Source organism: Geotrypetes seraphini, chromosome 14, assembly GCF_902459505.1.
Source record: "Geotrypetes seraphini chromosome 14, aGeoSer1.1, whole genome shotgun sequence".
NCBI classification, from domain to species: Eukaryota; Metazoa; Chordata; class Amphibia; order Gymnophiona; family Dermophiidae; genus Geotrypetes; species Geotrypetes seraphini.
The window spans coordinates 35,948,927-35,968,217 of record NC_047097.1 but is presented as its reverse complement, the minus strand read 5'-3'; the positions used below and the strand labels follow the sequence as shown (position 1 = coordinate 35,968,217).

Sequence of the window (19,291 nt, the reverse complement as noted above, 5' to 3'; positions counted from 1 at the left end):
GGGGAAGACAGGCAGGTGAGCCAGATGCTGGAAGCAGGGGGGGGGAGAAAGAAGGAAAGAAGCTAGATGGGGTTGAAAAGAAGACACGCTGGTATGGAAGAGGAAGATAGGGGAAATCTGGACAGAGGAAGGTAACAGAAAGAGGGGAAATTATGTGCATGGGGCATAGGGACAGAGACATAAAGGGGACATGCCATGGGGATGGTATATGGACACAGGGGGGGCAATGGCAGATACATAGGAGAGATATTAGAAATGGGGAAAATAAGAACACAGAAGCGAGATGGTTTGTGGGAATGGGACAGGGACAGAGCTCCAGCGGCTTGCACAAATTACATTGTAACATGCCACGAAAATAAGAGAGAGGGAGGTAGATAGATAGGCCACGCGAGAGGAGCTGAAGGGAGGTAGAAAGGAACAGATGGTAAAGGAGGGATTGAAGGGTGGTGGTAGAAAGGAATAGAACAGACATTGAAAGAGGGTAGAGAGGAACAGACCCTGAAGGGAAATGTGGAAGACAGAGTGGGAAGAAGACAGATGCTAGACTATGGGGGAGCAGAGGGAAGAAGATGGGTGCTAGACCAATTGGGGGAGGGTGAAGGGACGGCACAGTAACAGCAAATGGAAGACGCAGAGAGAATACACACAGTGGATGGAAGGAATTGAATGAGAAGATGTGGAAAGCAGAAACCAGACAACAAAGGTAGAAAAAAAATTCTATTTATTTATTTATTTTTTGCTTTAGGATAAAGTAGTATATTAGTTGTGTTGATAAAAATTTATAAACAAAACCCTGCCAGCTGAACATCTCTTTATCTAGTTCAGCAGCAGGAACTTTGATTTATAAGAAAGGAATAAGCTAAATATTACAGTACTAAGGCTTATATGGATGCAGCGGGGACGGTGACGGGGTGGTGAATGGGATGGCAGTGGCGGTGACGGGGCGGTGAAAGGGATGGCGGTGACAGTGACGGGGCGGTGAAGGGAACGGCGGTGACGGGGCGGTGCAGAGGATGGTGGGCCGGGGACAGGGCGGTGACGGGGACAGATTTTTTTCCCCGTGTCATTCTCTAATCCCTGCTTTAGGAGGATTCTTTTTACATGCTCCAGCTTTGTATCGAGCCAGGTTCCCCCCCTCACCCCCCATTTTCATTCTCACCCCCCTTTCCACCTACTGCAACCAATGAAGCTTAGATGTACTAAATGTTCCGATCATCTACTGAGAGTTGCTAAACCAGTTTGACTGGTCCCCCTCAATCCTGCCTACAAGCTAAGTAAATTTTCTAAATTCGCCACAGGTGCAGTGACGTTTGCAATTTTAAAGGCAATACCTTGTTTGGACATTTTTTTGAAGTTTTTAGAGATGAATCTTTCATATATACCTTTGAGGGAAGTGATCAAAGATTTTTCATAAAAGGACTATGACTGGAAGGTAAACTCTTTCTCCAAGGGAGGTCTCATAACCTTCCCTTCAGAGTTTCGTATCTCTGAGCTTTTTTATAAATTTGTTTGATCACCCTTCATAGGTTAGTTATCTATACAAGCCAGTTCTCTTCGGTGTTTATCATATTTTTTCTATAGGCACAGATGTTGTATGTGTGTAATACACGTACAATATCTGCCCCATTAAAAAAAATAAATAAAAAATAGAGTTGGAGCCCCCCCACCCCCACCTAGAACAAGAATAGAGGCAAGAGGGATGCCCACTCCCTCCTGCTGCTGTGAACCTCTTTATGCTGCAAACTAACTCCCCTTCCAAACCCCCAGGCATTGAAAGAAAAAAAAATAATAATAATAATAATAATAGGTAGGAGGGATGCCCACTCCCTCCTGCCAATGGATGCCCCCCCAGAACCAACCAACCGACTCCCACCCCATGCCAGGACCCCTCCCCCACTCCTCGTACTCTGAAAAAGTCAGAAGGGATGCTCAATCCCCCCTGCCTCAACCTCCCATCCCCCCAAACCATCCCGTACCTCTTAAGTGAATAAGACAGCAGGAGGGATACACAGTCCCTTCTGCCTACATGCTGACCTCTCCAAAATGGTGAGCCTGTCCCTTCCCAGTGCATACTGGGATGCACATGGAGGGTGCCTAAGGCCCTGATTGGCTCAGATGCCCCCAGGGAGCAGCCTAAGGATTTTCATGGGGGAGGGGGGACTTGGGAGTATGGGCGGGTCCAGGTGGCCAAGGCAGGAGAGAATGGGCATCCCTCCTGCTGATGGTCTTTGCAGTGGGGGGAAGGGAGGAGGGTCTGGGTTTGACTCAAGGTGCACATAAAACACGCCTTCAACACACACATATATAGCAAAACTGTTGATAATTTGAGGTAGTTAGAAATCAGCACTAGATTTTGTGCATCCCTAAGCGATGTTAGGGAATCGGTCAGATTGCTCATTTTAATATTAATGGCCTTGTTTGCACAGCAAATGCAAGGAAAATCGCACAGTGAGCCATTGTGTGCATCAGCTGGTAAATTACTTCGACGCAAAACCAGTTCAAACTGATTTAGCAATGATCATTAAACACATGGTGAGTTTAGTGCATCCGGGCCTGAGTTCTGTATTACTGAAACAGAACAATGAATAAAGCTGGGGGGGTGGGAAAGACTATCTTCCAGTAAGCAAACCAACTTGAAACAGTGGTTAATTTTTAATATTCTAGTTTCACTGCTGCTTGAGAAAATCAATGGAAGAGGCTTTTTGTAATATGACTATTATGCCTCTTTGTTCTGGTGTCTCTGCAGTCCAAGACTTTCAGAAAAAGCCTCACAGATTCTAAAAAATTAGACATTTAGATGTGCAGAAAGGAAATCTATACTGGAGTTACAAAAACAGCATTTCGAGTATCCTTTCCTAACCTTGGAAGAAGAAAGCAGCAAACCCCGGTGCTTGCCATATTTTTCACACTATAAGACGCACCTGACCTTAAGACGCACCCTAGATTTAGAGGAGGAAATCAAGGAAAAAAAAACATTCTGAACCAAATTGTGCACCCAGCCTCCCTCACTCCCTGCCAAGTTCTGTACCCTGTCCCCCTCTCTGCCAGGCTCTGTATCCTGTCCCACTGCCCTGCCCCCTCCACCACCTCTGGTGGTCTAGTGGTAGGCTGGGACAGGAGGGATCCGTACCAGCCAACTAAAAATTTTTTCCTCCCCCCACCATCTCCCGGTAATTTTTTAATCCCCCTCTCATACAACGGCCCACCCTTTTAAAACACCCCCGCCCGCCCTTTAAAACATCCCCCACCCCTGTAGTACCTTTTTAAATACCCCTTACGCCTGATGGTCCAGTGGTGTTATCGGCCAGCAGTAGCATGCTTTCTGCGTTCCTGCCTGATAGTGGAATCACCACATATGAGCAAACTAGTGTGTATTCGCAGACATGGGAAAAGAGAGCTCTCTAGAGTGCGCATTATTACCAGAAACTGATAAAATGGCCAAGTGAAAATGCCTGTAAAATAACATGAAAAATGACATGGAAATACATTTTTTCTGGATGCCCATCCCTATTAATTTGTACATAAAAAGGAACTGGAATTCTGGAGCTGATGGGGGGAGGGTGGATCAGGTGGACCAGTGGCAGAAGCAGCGGAAGAGGGGCTAGGTAAGGGAGCAGCGACTGTTCTCATCCCCTCCCCTGACTCCCTGCAGGCTGCCTGAAACAAGGGGCTGCAGAAGAACAGCCCTGATGCTCAAGAGCCTGGAAAGAAGTGGGTTTCAGGTGGTCCCACCTCCCCCAGCAATGAAGTCTGCAGTAGAGAATGACACAGACGGGTACTTGCAGTTAACTGTGGCACAGGGACAGGAACCACAGGGCAGGATGGGAACAGAGCCTGCGAGGACGAGGACAGGGATACAGCACATGGGGGACAGGGCCAAACTTTTCCCCATGTCATTCTCAAACTTGAGACTATGTAAAAACTTAACACATCGTAGACAACTGGCAACTGAATTCAATGATTAAACCCCCTCCCCAAAAAAACCCCCAACTACAGAAGCTGCTTTTGAATTTAAATGAACTACTGTTAAATGTCAACATTTATGTCATATCTGCCTTCGATGTGGCAACATAGTCTTGTCTGCTCACCAGACTCCTACCATCTGCAACATCCTATCATATGCTCAGCTGCTCAAGCATTTTACTCTCTTAACTGCAATAAATCCATCCATCGTTGCTGGCATCAAGGAGAATGTCCAGCATTTAATAGACACGTGGAGGGGCATAATCAAAAGAAACAACTAAGTCCGTTTTGGGCCTAAGTCACAAGTCGCCCAAAGTCAGATACGGGTAAAGGTCCATTTTTGAAAATTACGTCCAACATAAATCATCGTTCAGTCGTCTGATCATCCAGATGGCTAAATCGGCCATCTTTATACCCCATTTTCGTCCAAAAATTCGTCCAAGTCACAAATGCCTAGAAAAAGACCTTCTGGGCGCAGGAGGGGCCATAAAAGTGATGGACTGGACACCCAGACATAGTAACATAGTAGATGATAGCAGATAAAGACCCGAATGGTCCATTCAGTCTACCCAACCTGATTCAATGTAAATTTTTTTAATTTTTTCTTCTTAGCTATTTCTGGGCAAGAATCCAAAGCTCTGCTCGATACTGTGCTTGGGTTCCAACTGCCGAAATCTCCATTAAAACCTACTCCAGCCCAATTAAATCCTCCCAGCCACTGAAGCCCTTTCCATCCCATCCTTCCCCAAACGGCCAAATATAGACAGAGACCGAGCAAGTCTGCCCAGGACTGGCCTTAGTTCAATATTTAATATTATTTTCTGATTCTAGATGGCACAAGAATAGTGGGGTACCTTACAGGGCACTGCTGTGAACTTCACAAAAAGGGTGCCACATAAACATCTCACTACAGCTCCCTTATAGGTCATGGTGAGCCCCCCAAAACACCCCCAGAACCTACTAGACCCATCTATCTACCACCCCAATAGCCCTTATGGCTGCAAGAGCCACTTATATGGCAGTACAAAAGGGTTTTGGGGTGCACATTTTTCACCATGAATGCAGTAGTGATTAGAGTAGCTTGTGGGCCTGGGTCCTCCTCTTTCAATGGTTCACTAAACCACCCCCAAGACCACCTCTATGCAGCTCTACTATGCTTTCCTATGCCAGGCTGCCAGGTGTTGATGTTCTGGAGGCAGATATGTAAAGTTGTTATTATGATTTTTATTGGGGGGGGGGGTCAGTAATCACTGGGGCAGTGTGTGGGGGTCAGTAATCACTGGGGCAGTGTGTGGGGGTCTGTACTTTGTGTCTGCAGTGCCTATCTGGTCACTTTGGATACCTTCTATGGCAGGGGTCCCCAAAGTCCCTCCTTGAGGGCCGAATCCAGTCGGGTTTTCAGGATTTCCCCAATGAATATGCATTGAAAGCAGTGCATGCACATAGATCTCATGCATATTCATTGGAGAAATCCTGACAACCCGACTGGATTTGGCCCTCAAGGAGGGACTTTGGGGACCCCTGTTCTATGGCCTTAGACCTGGTTTTAGATGGCCTAAGTCACGTCCAAGTTCCGTCTAGGCAGTGTTGTAAAACATTCGGTTATACATGCAGTACGACAGTCTAGGATGGCCCACATCCCACCCAAGACACTCCTCCTGAAACGCGCCTTTTAACTCTGGTCGTTCAGCAGCACTGTGAAGGCTTGGGTCGTTTTTAAATATGTCTAAAACCCGGGTCGATTATCGGCACTTGGACGCCCCATCTCTCTCTTCTCCATTCCTTCCTTCCCACCCCACGGTCTGGCATCTGTCTCCTTCCCTTCCCTACCCTCCATGCCCTGGCATCACCCTTTCCTTTCTTTCCATCTCCCCCTCTCCCTCCTTGCTTAGGCATCTCCCCTCCATCCTTTCGCTCCCTCCCTCCCTTCCCTATGGTCTGGCATCTCCCTCTTCTCTCCCTTTCCTGGACTTCCTTCACCCTCTCCCTCCTCCAAAGTGCAGCATTTCTCTCCTCCTACGCTTCCCCTCCCCCCATGGGTACTTTCCTCTCTCCCTCTTTCTCTGTCACCCCCCCCTCCCCATTGGCAGCTCAGTCTTCACCACTGGCTGCTTTTACTCAGTGTCAGGCCTTCCTCTCTGCCAGTTACACCTACTTCCTGCTTCCGTTGAGGCAGCAGAGAGGAAGGCCTGACACTGTCAGAGCAGCAAGTTGTAAAGGCTGTTGCTGCCTCTGCTGGAAGGGGAAGAAGTTCAACCATGACGCCAGCCCTCAACGCACCCCCTTATGGGTTACACCTGGAGCGGGCTGCCTGGATAGGCATATAATTTGTAGTGTACATTCAGTTTATTAGTGGGCTTAAATGTAATGCAAGTTACATTGATTTAACACACACTAATCAAGTTAGTAAGCCTTAATTTGTCAGTTAGTGTGTGCTAAATCAAACTTACGAATGTGCAAAACCAAATAGCACCACAAAATAAGGAAAATCATCATCAAAAAACTAAAATGAACCACCATTTTCTTGTCTGTATACACTCCTACTGTTGAAAATGCCGAGAACTCCTGTTGTAGAGAACATCGGCTAATTTAAAGGGTTTTCTTAGTCACCTTTCAAGGAAACACCCCACCACAAAATGATTTACAAAACAAGAAACAAGGAAGAGGGGCTGCAGTGGTCTTCCGCGTTACCTTTTTTGTCCTCCGTTGATAGGCAAAGGCAATATCTTGTCTTTGGTCATTGCTGCGGTTGGTTAGAATGTTGATGATGGTTACTTCGTCCACACCTTTAAAAAAAAAAAAACCCAAAGGCCATAAGCATTTTTAATTCTTTATTTTTCTCAGATGCACTAATCGGTATTTCAGCCAATCAATATCGCCTTACAGAAGATACCTCTCCACTGGGATAACAGACTCTCATTGAGCATCCATCATAAAAAGAGCAAATCATTTATTATCTTCTGCTAAGATATGCAAATCACAGGATAATTGGGATCCTGTAAATTCCCAAATGTTGGCTCTTGCTTAAATGCTAATCTATGGTTCCAAAAGCTTATCCTTGGGTTCCACACAAATGTAAAGAAAGACCAGAGAAAAAGAAAAAGAAAAAAAAAAGACACACACAAATTTTCAAGACCAGAAAAACAAGCCAAAAATCAAAGACCATTTACAAAACAGGGATAATTCATTAACACATTCTGGGAACCAGATCATATGTCTCACACACAGAATTTACATCCCAATGACAAATGGAAGTTTGATTTGATTTTTTCTGCTACATAATTTCTTATTTGTGGAATATACCTGTCAGTCCTAAAGGCTGTTTTATCATCATGGATTTGCTTAGATTAAATACAAACCACCCGAACCTGGAAATTCAAGCCTGTATCTGGTTATTTGGCACTGGATTTCCAGGGAGGGGAGGGGGGTTTGACCAGTCAAGACAAAGCCAGCTAAGCTGATATTCATCAGCTGGCCAGCTAAGTTATAGCAGCTAAAAATAGACCAGCTTTTTAGGCATGACTTAGAGAATGACACAGGTACACAGTTTGTCCCCACAACCCAAGTTCCCGCCCTCGCCCCCATCCCCACGGCCTCCATCTCTGTCCCCTCAAGTTCTGTTCCTGTCCCCGCCCTGTCCCCACGGTCTCTGCCCTCTTTTGCATAAGCTTCTAACACTTATGATTTTATATTTGCATCTTTTTATTAAAGCATAAAAAGAGACAATATCCTGTACAACTGTTTATAAGTCAAACAGAGCCTTCTATTTCTATCTGGTTTTGGTACAGCCTTCCCAAAGATTCAGTTGCCTATGTTTTTACATTACCTAAGAAGGTACACTTTTCCCTCCGTATTCACGGTCTCGATTATTCAGTTTTTAGCTTGCTGGCTCCTCTCCCAAAATTACATCAGCTTGCATAGAGAAATTGCTGATTCCCAGCCCTTTCTTCACCGTGTTTTGCCTTTCCTTCAGGAACAGGCCAGGTCTCCCACCATGTTATTCACGGTTTCACCATATTCATGATGGTTTTTAATAGAAAACAGCAAATAACATATAAAAAAGTTATTTACGGTTTTTCTGTTTCTGCGGTTCTGTTAATCCCCTATCACAGCGAATACGGAGGGAGAAGTGTAATCAAATTGTCTTTCAGACATGGATGTTGAAGAGAATCTAAACTGTGTAGAGGATGAATAGGAAAATATGGGGTTCATAATAATAAAAAAAAACATCTAAAAAGTGTCCTAAATGGCTACTTAGACAAAGTCAAAACAGGTCTAAGTGCCGAAAAAGGGGCCGCTGAGCTGATCGTGGCTGCTGTGATCAGCTCAGCGGCCCCAGCAACCTGCCTACCCCCTACAGCAATGATCGCAGCATGAGAGATGCCTCATCTCCCCTACCGCGATGCCATCACTCCTCTACCCGAACTGCTGCGACCCGCAGCAGGAGAGATGCCCTATCTCTCCTGCCGCGGGTTGTGGCAGTTTGGGTAGAGGAGTGATGGCATTGCGGTAGGGGAGATGAGGCATCTCTCCTGCCGCGATACATCCACCCCCCCCTTCCGACAACATCGGGGCAAGAGGGAGCCCAAGCCCTCTTGCCCCGCAGCACCCCCGACGACATCATGGCAAGAGGGAGTCCAAGCCCTCTTGCCCCGCGGCACCCCCGAACCTCCAATGGTTAGATAGCAGTAGGATGCCTACAGCCGCCTACAATCAGGACACCTTTTATAGAATTTGCCCCAAAGTCAATTACACAGCACAGCAAACCAGGTAGCACTGGCTCTGTTGACAGTGAAAGCAAAGCATTACATTCTGAAAGCCACACATCAGCACACACTCACCTGGAGAGAAGGAAACCAGTTTTCAAATAGCTGAATAAATTGTGCTTAGAATGTATTAGATGACAAAAAGCTAGTATTTACAATATGTGCCTCAATTTTCCAGTTTTAAAAGGATTTCTCTGGGAGGGGATGGTACTGAAGATAGTCAACTAAGTTAATAATCAAGACCTTTTGGGAACAAAGGTCTTAAAGGTATTTGATGAGCAGATGCAAAGCTTAAGGTTCATCTAGGGCAGGGGTCTCAAAGTCCCTCCTTGAGGGCCGCAATCTAGTCGGATTTTCCGGATTTCCCCAATGAATATGCATGAGATCTATGTGCATGCACTGCTTTCAATACATATTCATTGGGGAAATCCTGAAAACCCGACTGGATTGCGGCCCTCAAGGAGGGACTTTGAGATCCCTGATCTAGGGTACCTCAAACCGGTGGCCTTAAGCAAGTGTTTCCAGTACAGTAGCTACACTGTCCGTACATTTCTGCCTGTAAAAGTAAATTATGGAGAATGATAGTTTTGATCTCATTATTAGTATTTTAGTGCTGCTGGGTGTTATGTACCATATGACAGAAACAAACTGTTTGCTTCCTGAAGCTTACCAAGACGACACACAAGGTACAAATCAGAGCAGCAGCATCGTTGCATGGAGCAAGGCATTAAAGTCCCTCTGGGAAGCAGTTTGTGGGCACATAAAGGAAGCCACACGTTTCGTCATCATTGCAAGGTGTGTCCAGTACCCATGTTTTATGTGGTTAAACAGCTAATTCCATTCTACTTGGAACAGAGTTCTCCTTGAGCAGCTACTGAAAAGGGATAAGCCATACAAAAAGCCTTTCCTTTCCATGCACTGTAATACCTGGGGTGCAGGTAACTACCAGTAGTTATGGTTTGTTAAAACTTTTCTAGACTGCCTTATTTTGTGAGACAATTGAGACGGTTACAAAAAAAAAAAAAAAAAACATTCTTCCCATAAGGTCTGGCAGTAAATGAACTCTCCATCTATAACTAAACCCTGGGGATATGGGTTCAACCCCGCACTGCTCCTTGAAACCCTGGGCAAGTCACTTAATCCTCCACTGCCCCAGGCACTTTACACAGACTGTGAACCTGCCAGGACAGATAGGGAAAATGCTTGAGTACCCGACTGTAAATCGCTTAGATAACCTTGATAGGCTGTATATAAATACCTAGGCTGTATATAAATACCTAATAAAAATAAAAACACACAGAAAAGGAAGGGATTTAGCTCATACCTCTTTTGGTAGCAGTTCAAGGTGAGCTACATTCAGATACAGTAGATATTTTCCTGTTCCCAGAGGGCTTACATTCTGTTTGTACCTGAGGCGATAAAGGGTTAAGTGACTTTACCAAGGCCCTGCACGGCTGCCCTGGGATTTGAGCTTTCCTGGTTCTCAGCCCACACCTCTAACCATTTCACTCCTCCTCCTCTCCAGAGCTCATTGCTTCTCATGTTCAGGCCATGAAAAATCAGGCTTGAATCACTGCAATGGCATTTGATGGGAAAAAAAAGTGCTTTTGCACCATAAAGGAAGAGCAAAACTGCTAGCCTCTTACAGGAAGCTGACTCACATCTGCCATGGCAGCAGGGTGGGGCAGCTGCATCATAGCTGACTAAGGACAGACGGTCTTTTGGACTCGCATCCAACCCTATTTGCATCAGCACTTGCACAGTATTGATTCGGGTTAATCTGTGCCCAGGGAGAAAGAAAACCTCTGATTTTGTAAGCGTGTGCACACCAAATACATTCTGCAAGGAAAGAATAAACCTGATAAGCAGGGAACAGAGATTTCGGTCTGCAAATAAATCCAAGTAACCCTGGATTTTTATGGACTAACAAAAAGGCCTCAGTGTACTTCTTAAAATGTCTGATGAAAAACTGTTTTGTGTACTAGCAAGAAACATGAGGAGGGGCAGTGTCGAACAGCAAAATAACATTTTCCATTAGACCTGCTCAGTTTGCTGGTTTGTCATACATCTCTTGTCAGTCTGGGTAATGAAATCACACTTTTGACCTGATCAGGACACATAATTCTGGGCAGCTTAAAGAATGACACCAGGGTCCCGAGGGGCACAGCAGAATGTTGCATGAGGCATTACACGGCTACTGGCATACTTGTCCATCTGTCAAACCAGTATGATGTGGCACAAGGTGAGGAGATAAAGACAGTCAAATTTCCACTCAGCCACCAATAACCCTGGATGTTAGGGTGCCGCCTGAGCCCCACTTCCTTCACAACCATGGCTAAAGCCTTTACTGCTGCAACCAAGGTCACACAGAGGAAACGAGTTGCTGCAGGCCACATTCCCCAAGGCTGCTTCACATCCAGACTCTCTTAAAGAGTCCTTCAGCCAGCATTAACCACTAACGACACTACAGGAGTAACAGTCTCGGATCACTGCTGCAGGCCAGATGAAAATGTTGGGCAGGCTCAGCCACCAGGCCTTTCTTTTTTTTTTTTTAAATATCTTTATTAGCAATTGCAAAAGGAACATACAACCAAAAAGGGGGAGCAGATAAAAGCATTTAAAATCAGCCAAGTAACTCAACAAGCGAAAGAGTATAGCAACAATGAGAAAAAGGTACAAGGACCCCTCGAGCTTTAGCTAGTAATCTCAGATTAACCACTGATAGCACAGGAGAGGCTGGGCTGGCTGACAAGAAAGAGCTGGAACAAACTGAATGTGTTACTGCAGCCAACCTTACTGCACTACCTCGGCTTTCCCATCAGTGCCAAATTTCCACTCAAAAACTCCTCCTACACAAGAAAGTTCTGTATTTACTTTGGCAGTCAGAGGAGATAAGTGCCTGTTGTTTAGTTCCCCGACTTTTATTATATCCTGCACTGGAAACGGAGCTACATATGATAGAAGATAACGGAAGTCAGTGAGTATGGAGCTGGAGCTAGACACTGATGCTTGTAAGTGGAGGCTGGAGGCTTAGTTTTGTGAAATGTGAAGGCAGGGGAAATGTATGGGTGCAGATGAGGGGGGGAGTGAGACTGCAGATGTTTAAGAGAGGTTTGTTGACTTATTCAATAGAGTATGTTGTTGTCTTGAGCACGTTGCACAGGCTGGAGACTTCGCTAACGCCGGGGAATGGCAATCTTAGCGAACAAAAAAAACAGACATAGCTCTTTCCATAAAGTTTCTAAAGAATTAGCTTGGTGAATCGCAGATCATTCCTGAAGAAGAGACGAAATGGAGCACTCTTGTCGGGTGCCATTGGGACTGTGTCTAGCATTTAACTAAGTAATCCAAATTTGTTATACTGTCATGTTCCAGGTGTTGTTTCAATTGCCCTTGGACTATTTTTCCAGAATAAGTGTTTTATCACAATATTAACAATTGCACATACATCAATATTAAAAAATATATATATAAAAAAAAGAGAGAGTTAAAGATGTAGCACAGACTCTGGACATTATTTGCCTGCTGGCAAAGTTCCATGAGAATGCGTGGGGATTCCCATATATTGAAACATACATATGGCTCCAGAAAAAGGAGGACGGATTGAGATATCTGGGTTTTACTTTCATTGCTCTCAGGGGAAATAAAACCCAGATGTTTCAATCCATTCTCTTTCTTTCTGGAGCCATATGGTAACCCTTTGCATGTAGGATTCCAAGGACATATCGGTTTATACTGGTCTCCTACCTTTGGCCTTGATGGCTGTTTCAAGAGCGGCTGCATCCTTCTCTGCATCAAAGTTGGTGGATGCCCTAACAGTTCCAAGCGCGTGCTGGTGGCTTGCTTTTGCCTGGAAAGACAAAAGCAGGAATAAAGGTCTTTGCTCTTCACATGAAGACCAAACAGATATACCACATAAGCACAGGCTTTTCTCCCTGGATTGGGACAATCTTACTGCCTGGAAAAAGTAACTATCAGGTCTTCCTGGGTTTCATTAACCAGACAGCTGCATAAAATCTCTCTGCCGAATGGCTGATTAGAAAGAGTTTAATCTAGCAGCTGAATGACGATCTTACTTTGCTTTCTATCTTCTTTTAATTTAGTTATAGGCAGGAGATTTTACAATGTTCTCAGTTCCCAATTACAACCATTTTCCTCCTAAGCAAATTTCCCCCCTAAAGCTTTACCACTGGCTATAAGTTATACCACATTTAAATCTTTGTGACTAGGTGTCCCTGTTCTTTTCCTCATCTCATCTAGTGGAGGGTAATCAAATGATCAAAGTTTCACACTGGCTCCATTTCTACTGCTTAGAGCAGTTTCTCAACACATGGTACGTGTACCCTTAGGGGTATGTGAGCCGCTTGGGGAGTATGCGGCACTGCGTGGGTCTCCTGCCCCTCTTCCTCCTCAATGGACGCCGCCACCACCAGGGATCCCATGCCCTCCAGCTGCATGCCCCCTTCCGCCAAAGCCGACATGAAAGCTTCCCTCCAATGTCAGAGCTGATGTCGGAGGGTAGCCTTCTGGTCAGCGAGGGATCCTAGTTACCTCCTTCCAGGTGGGCTTTTCCTGCCTGCCTTCAGCCGCACTTGTTGCAGGGACATGGGCAGTGGCTCTTGCATACTGCACATGGCTGACCCGAAAGCCTTTCCTCCGATGTCAGAGCTGACATCAGAGGGTAAGGCTTTTGGGTCAGCTATGTGCAGAGTGTAAGAGCCGCTGCCCACGTCCCTGCAAATAAGTGCAACTGAAGGCAGAAAGAAGCAGCCCATCTGGACGGCCCTGAAGGGAGAGAGCGCGTTGTAACAGGTAAGGGAGAGAAGGGAAATGAACATGGGACAAAGGGAAAAAAGGAGGGGGGGAGCATGTTGGGATATGGGAGGGGCACAAATTTGGGACAAAGGCTTGAAGGCAGGGAGGGGGCATGAACATGAGACACAGAAGGGAGGGAGGAATGGGGGCACTAACTTGGGACATAGGAGGGAGGGAATAGAAAAGGAGAATTGTTGGGCATGAGTGTGGGAGTGAGACAAAAAGAGATGGTGCACTTGAGGAAAGGAAGAAAGGAAAATTGGGGGGCATGAGAGAGAAAGAAAGGGGGGGAGAGAGGTAAGATGCATGGGGAAGAGAAGGAGAAGAGGGAGAAATGTTGGATATGGTGGTGGAGAGAGAACAGAGGGACAGATTGAAAGGGATGCAAGGGGGAGGAATGTTGGACATAGTAACGGAGGGAGAGATGTGGCATAGTGCTGGAGAGGGGTGAAAGAAGGAGAAATGGGCATGGGGCTGGTGAGCAGTGGTGAAAAATGCTGCACATGATCTGGAGGATGAGAGAGGGAGAAATGCTGGATAAGGCAGTACAGGGGATGGAGAGATGCACCCTGGATCTCTCTCTTTTTTTTCCCCTCTTCCTTTGCAACAAGGGCGTGAATGACAGAAAAACAGATGAACAGTGAGAGAGAGGGAGACATATGGAGGGGCATAATCAAAAAAAGCGTCTAAGTCCCCTTTTGGCCTAAGACCTTAAACGTTCAACGCAGAAGCAGGGAAAGTGTCCATAACCAAACCAAACGTCCTTGTTTTGATTATGACCTTCCTCTGCCTAAACGTCCAATCACCACTACGTCTAAAAGTACACCCACACCACGTCTACACTTTTCAGCCATAATGAAACAAAAAAACGTCTAAACCACAAACATCCAACAGAAGGGCTTTTAGGTGAAGGAGGAGCCAGTCCTTCGCCGAAAAGCTGGATTCTGTAACCGGTGTCTGTCAAAAACAACACCGGTTACAGAATTCCCCCCCCACACAACCATCCAGGCAGGAGGGTGCCCAAGCCCTCCTGCCATGTCAAACCACGACCCCCCCCTCCTCCTAACAACATCGGGGCAAGAGGGAGCTCAAGCCCTCTTGCCCCGGCCAACTGCGGCACCCCCGACGATATCGGGGCAAAAGGGAGCCCAAGTCCTCTTGCCCCACTGATTAACATCGGGCCAGGAGAGAGCTCAAGCTCTCCTGGCCCCAGCGACCACCCCCACCCCACGCGACTGGCTTGGGCCAGAAGGGAGCCCAAACCCTCCTGGCCCTGGCGACCCCCAGCCGCTACTTGATCGGGCCAGGAGGGAGCCCAAACCCTCCTGGCCCCGGCGACCCCCCTACCCCCACCCCCCACTACAATACGGGCAGGAGGGATCCCAGGCCCTCCTGCCCTCGACGGAACCCCCCTCCCACCAACGATCGCCCCCCCTGAACCCCCGATCGCCCCCCCCAGCCGACCCGCGACCCCCGGCCGACCCCCCACAACCCCCCCTTCCCCGTACCTTTTTTAAGTTGGCCGGACAGACGGGAGCCAAACCCGCCTGTCCACAGGCAGCCAACAGCAGAATGGGGCCGGATTGGCCCAGCCGTCCCAAAGCCCCTATTCTGATTGGCCCAGGTGCCTTAGGCCCCACCTGTGGGCGGGGCTTTGGGACGGCTGGGCCAATCCGGCCCCATTTTGCTGTTGGCTGCCTGCCGGACAGGCGGGTTTGGCTCCCGTTTGTCCGTCCAACTTAAAAAAAGGTACGGGGAAGGGGGGTGGGGGTGGAGGGGGTCGCGGGTCAGCTGGGGGGGCAATCGGGGGTTCTGGCGGGGGGCGATCGTTGGGGGTAGGGGGTTCCGTCGAGGGCAGGAGGGCCTGGGATCCCTCCTGCCCGTATTGTAGTGGGGGGTGAGGATAGGGGGTCGCCGGGGCCAGGAGGGTTTGGGCTCCCTCCTGGCCCGATCGAGTAGCGTCGGGGGAGGAGTCACCAGGGCCAGGAGGTTTGGGCTCCCTCCTGGCCCAATAGAGTAGCAGCAGGGGGGTCGCCAGGGCCAGGAGGGTTTGGGCTCCCTCCTGGCCCGCTGTTAATTGCGAGGGGGGGTGATGGATCGCGGCAGGAGAGATGCCTCATCTCCCCTACCGTGATGCCATCACTCCTCTACCGGAACTGCCGCGACTCGCGGCAGGAGAAATAGGGCATCTCTCCTGCCGCAGGTCGCGGCAGTTCGGGTAGAGGAGTGATGGCATCGTGGTAGGGGAGTTGAGGCATCTCTCCTGCCGCAATGCTTGCGGTGAGTAGGTTGCCGGGGCCGCTGAACTGATGGCGCCAGCGACCATCAGCTCAGCGGCCCCTTTTTCGGCACTTAGACCTGGTTTGACTATGTCTAAGTCAAAAAGGTCTAAGTGCTGACTAGGCAACCTGTTAATGTTTTGATTATACCTTTATTCGCCTAGGTGTAGGTCGGCCCATCTCCCGCCCACTGCCCGCCCTTTCCCCTCCTCTAAACACACCTCTTTTCTCTCTGTGCATTTAGTGGCAGGGGAAAGGCCTAAGCTGTTTTTAGATACGTCTAAAAACCAGCTTTGGTTATGGGTACTTGGACGATCAGGCTTTTTGATCGTCCAAGAGCCATTTAGGACACTTTTTAGACTTTTTTTTTTTTATTATTATTACCCGCATTGCCAATAAGGGTGAAGGAGAGAGGAAGAAAAGTTGGACTCATGGAGGGACAGGGAGATGTTGGTTGGGGAAGGAATGAGGTCTGGAGGAGAGGAAGTATGCAGAAGACAGAAAGAAAGAAATATTGGATGCACAGTCAGAAGGAAGTCTAACCAGAGACTCATGAAATCACCAGACAACAAAGGTAGGAAAAATGATTTTATTTTCAATTTAGAGATCAAAATGTGTCAGTTTTGAGAATTTTATCTGCTGCCTATATTTTGCAATATTTATCTATTTTTCATAGTTATTACTGAGGTGACATTTCATATTTTAAAGTCATCTGCCTTGACCTCTTTGGGAAAAAAAATATAAATGATAATTAACATTTTCTCTGCGTACAGTGTGCCTTGTGTTTTAATTTTGTGGTTATCATTATGTATTAATAAGATTATATATATATTGTATATATATGCTCAGTTGCTGCTATTTTGAAAAACAACATTTCCTGACACAGGGAAAAATTCTCAAAACCCACCGTGCCTTTAACGATGGTTACTAAACCAGTTACAACCAGTTTACTGTGGAAGTATTCTACCAGCAAATTCTCAAAAGGGCATACTGTAGTCTTTTCCAAGCTTCCTGGCAGACTCTGACTCTGCCATGCAAATGTATTACGATGAGATCATGCATGGACAGTAAAGTAAGACTTGACAGCTCAGATCTGCCAGAAAATTTTGTCCTGTTCCCCCCAACAACTCCTGCCTAATCCCTCCTGCTGCTGGTGATTCCCCCACACCAACCCCCTGGAGGAGGGGATGCCCACTCCATCCTGCTGCCAGTAATGCCCACCCCCCTGACACCCTTCTCCCAACACCTCCGTACCTCAGTCCAAGGCTGACTGTAAGGATGCCTACTCCCTCCGGCCAGCAGGCCTGCTTTTTCAAAATGGTGGGCCTTCCACTCCCCGGTGCACCAGAGAGGAGCCTAAGGCTTACAGCAAGAATGTGCTGATTTTTTGCCTATTAACTAAGGCGCTCTGTTAAAAAAATGACTCTCGTGCTAGAAAGTCTGTAGATGGTCTGTGCATGCCCGGAGCTGCAATCTTTTTTTTTTTTTTTTAACTTTTATTATTAATTTTTAGGCCTGCGAGCCCGTGGTTTTAACCCGCTTTTAACCCAGGGAAGGGCAAGAGAGATTCAGGGGTGGTGATGTGGCGAGCAAGCAGGAGAGATTCAGGGAAGCGCACGAGAGATTCGGGGAAGAAGGGCAGGAGAAAACCGGGATGGCGATGCGGTGAGCAGGCAGGAGATTCAGGGAAGAAGGGCAGGAGAAAACCGGGGCGGCGATTCAGGGCAAGCAGGCAGGAGAGGGCGGCGAGCAGGGCAGAGAGCAGGGCTTCCAGAGTCAGAAAGATGTTTTCGACTGGGCCCCAGCAGTCGTTTCTTCAGTTGATCGGCCAGCCCAGTCGGATGTGAAATTTTGTGTTGTGAATCGCATCCCTGCCTACTTTGCATGCGTTTCATCTCATTTGCATGCACAGATTCAAAGCAGATCGCAGGAGAGGTTAGTGAAAGGGGCCCGAGGGAAATCTGATCACAAACCGATCGGTACACAATCGGTTTGCTTTATGAATTTAGCCCTATGCGTGGGGTCACAATCTCCGCCCTACCCCTGGGAATGCCTCTGTTGAACTGTGTGTGGGGGGAGGGTCAAGAGATGGGCACTGAACATGTCTACTCCTACTTTTCAAATTAACCTTTTACCCCTGAAAATGGCTTTTGAAAGAACTGTCCTCATGTTTTTGAATACTAATCTATATCTATTTAAAGAGTATTTTCCAGAGTGAGAGGGCAGAGAACGAGGTTAGGTGGCGATAGGCTCAGGAGTAATCTAAGGATATACTTTTTTACTGAAAGGGTGGTAGATGCATGGAATAATCTTTTGGTAGAGGTGGTGGAGATAAAGACAGTCTGAATTCAAGAAAGCATGAGACGGGCCCGAGGGATCTCTTAGGGAGAGGAGGGATTAGTGGATCTCTTAGGGAGAGGAGGGATTAGTGGATGCTGTAGATAGGCAGACTGGATGGGCCATTTGGCCTTTATCTGTTTCTGTTTCCTCCCAAGAATATTAATTTCATCTCTTCACCATTTTGTTGTCAAGGTCATAAATAGTATCAATACAAGAACTGCCATATTGGGAACTGCTAAGAAATGTGCATTCATTAATGCGCTTTCATTTCACGTAAGGTTCTTTCAGCAGAAGAAACCATCTGGACTCTGCCATTTAAGATAAAATGCAAACAAAAATATGGAACGTTCTAGTTACGCAAATATATGCTGGTCTTACTAAACGGCGCCAAAGGTTTTTAGCGCTGGCCAGCAAGGTAAATGCTCTGACGCCCGTCAGATCATTTACCTCGCTGGCCCATGCTAAAAACCTCTGGCACTGTGTAGTAAAAGGAACCCAAAGTTAGTTAACAAGGTGCTCACAAGAAATGTTTCTATGAATATTTGCACTCCTCTGGGTTGATGTAATCCTTGCAAACGATGTCAACCCCAAGTACTTTTCACAGAACAAGGAAGAGGATGGATGCAGTTTCATGGATGTGGAATTGATATTTGGTGAATACTGCCACTGTTTATTAAAGATAGTAACATATGGTACTTACGTCTCCCTCAAGCGTGAGCTTGCTTAGGATTTCGTGAATTGTGGCCATTCTGAGAGAAGCTGAAAAAAAATATAAAAACAAGCCTCAGGTCAGTTCACCCACCACTGCAATATCAGACACGCTACAGTGCATGCCTGCTAGTAGGATTTGAGTAACCTCAGCAATAGTGCAACCTGTTAACTACAAGGAGTGGCCGTCAGATATTAGAAGTACATATAAGCCCAACTTAAACGTTACAAGGCCAGAGACAGCAGGATTAGGAACATAAGAATAGCCTTACTGAGTCACACAAATGGTCCATCAAGCCCAGTAGCCCGTTCTCACGGTGGCCAATCCAGGTCCCTAGTACCTGGCCAAAACCCAAGGAGTAGCAAACTGCTAAAATTCAAGCATTCCAGGAAAGAAGTGTTTGAATCATTTTCAGACCT

The 19,291-nt window shown here is 46.9% G+C and overlaps 1 protein-coding gene across 1 annotated transcript in view; it reads right to left on the bottom strand.

Annotated features, from left to right (window-relative positions):
- ANXA2 (annexin A2) overlaps positions 1-19,291 on the bottom strand; it is a 125,757-nt gene that overhangs the window by 70,988 nt on the left and 35,478 nt on the right. The window contains exons 2-4 of the mRNA XM_033920392.1: positions 18,864-18,922; positions 12,477-12,579; positions 6,655-6,749 (exon numbers count right to left, since the gene is read on the bottom strand). Coding sequence (XP_033776283.1) covers positions 6,655-6,749; positions 12,477-12,579; positions 18,864-18,911 — 246 coding nt within the window. The 5' untranslated portion in view covers positions 18,912-18,922. The remainder of the gene's footprint in view (positions 1-6,654; positions 6,750-12,476; positions 12,580-18,863; positions 18,923-19,291) is intronic.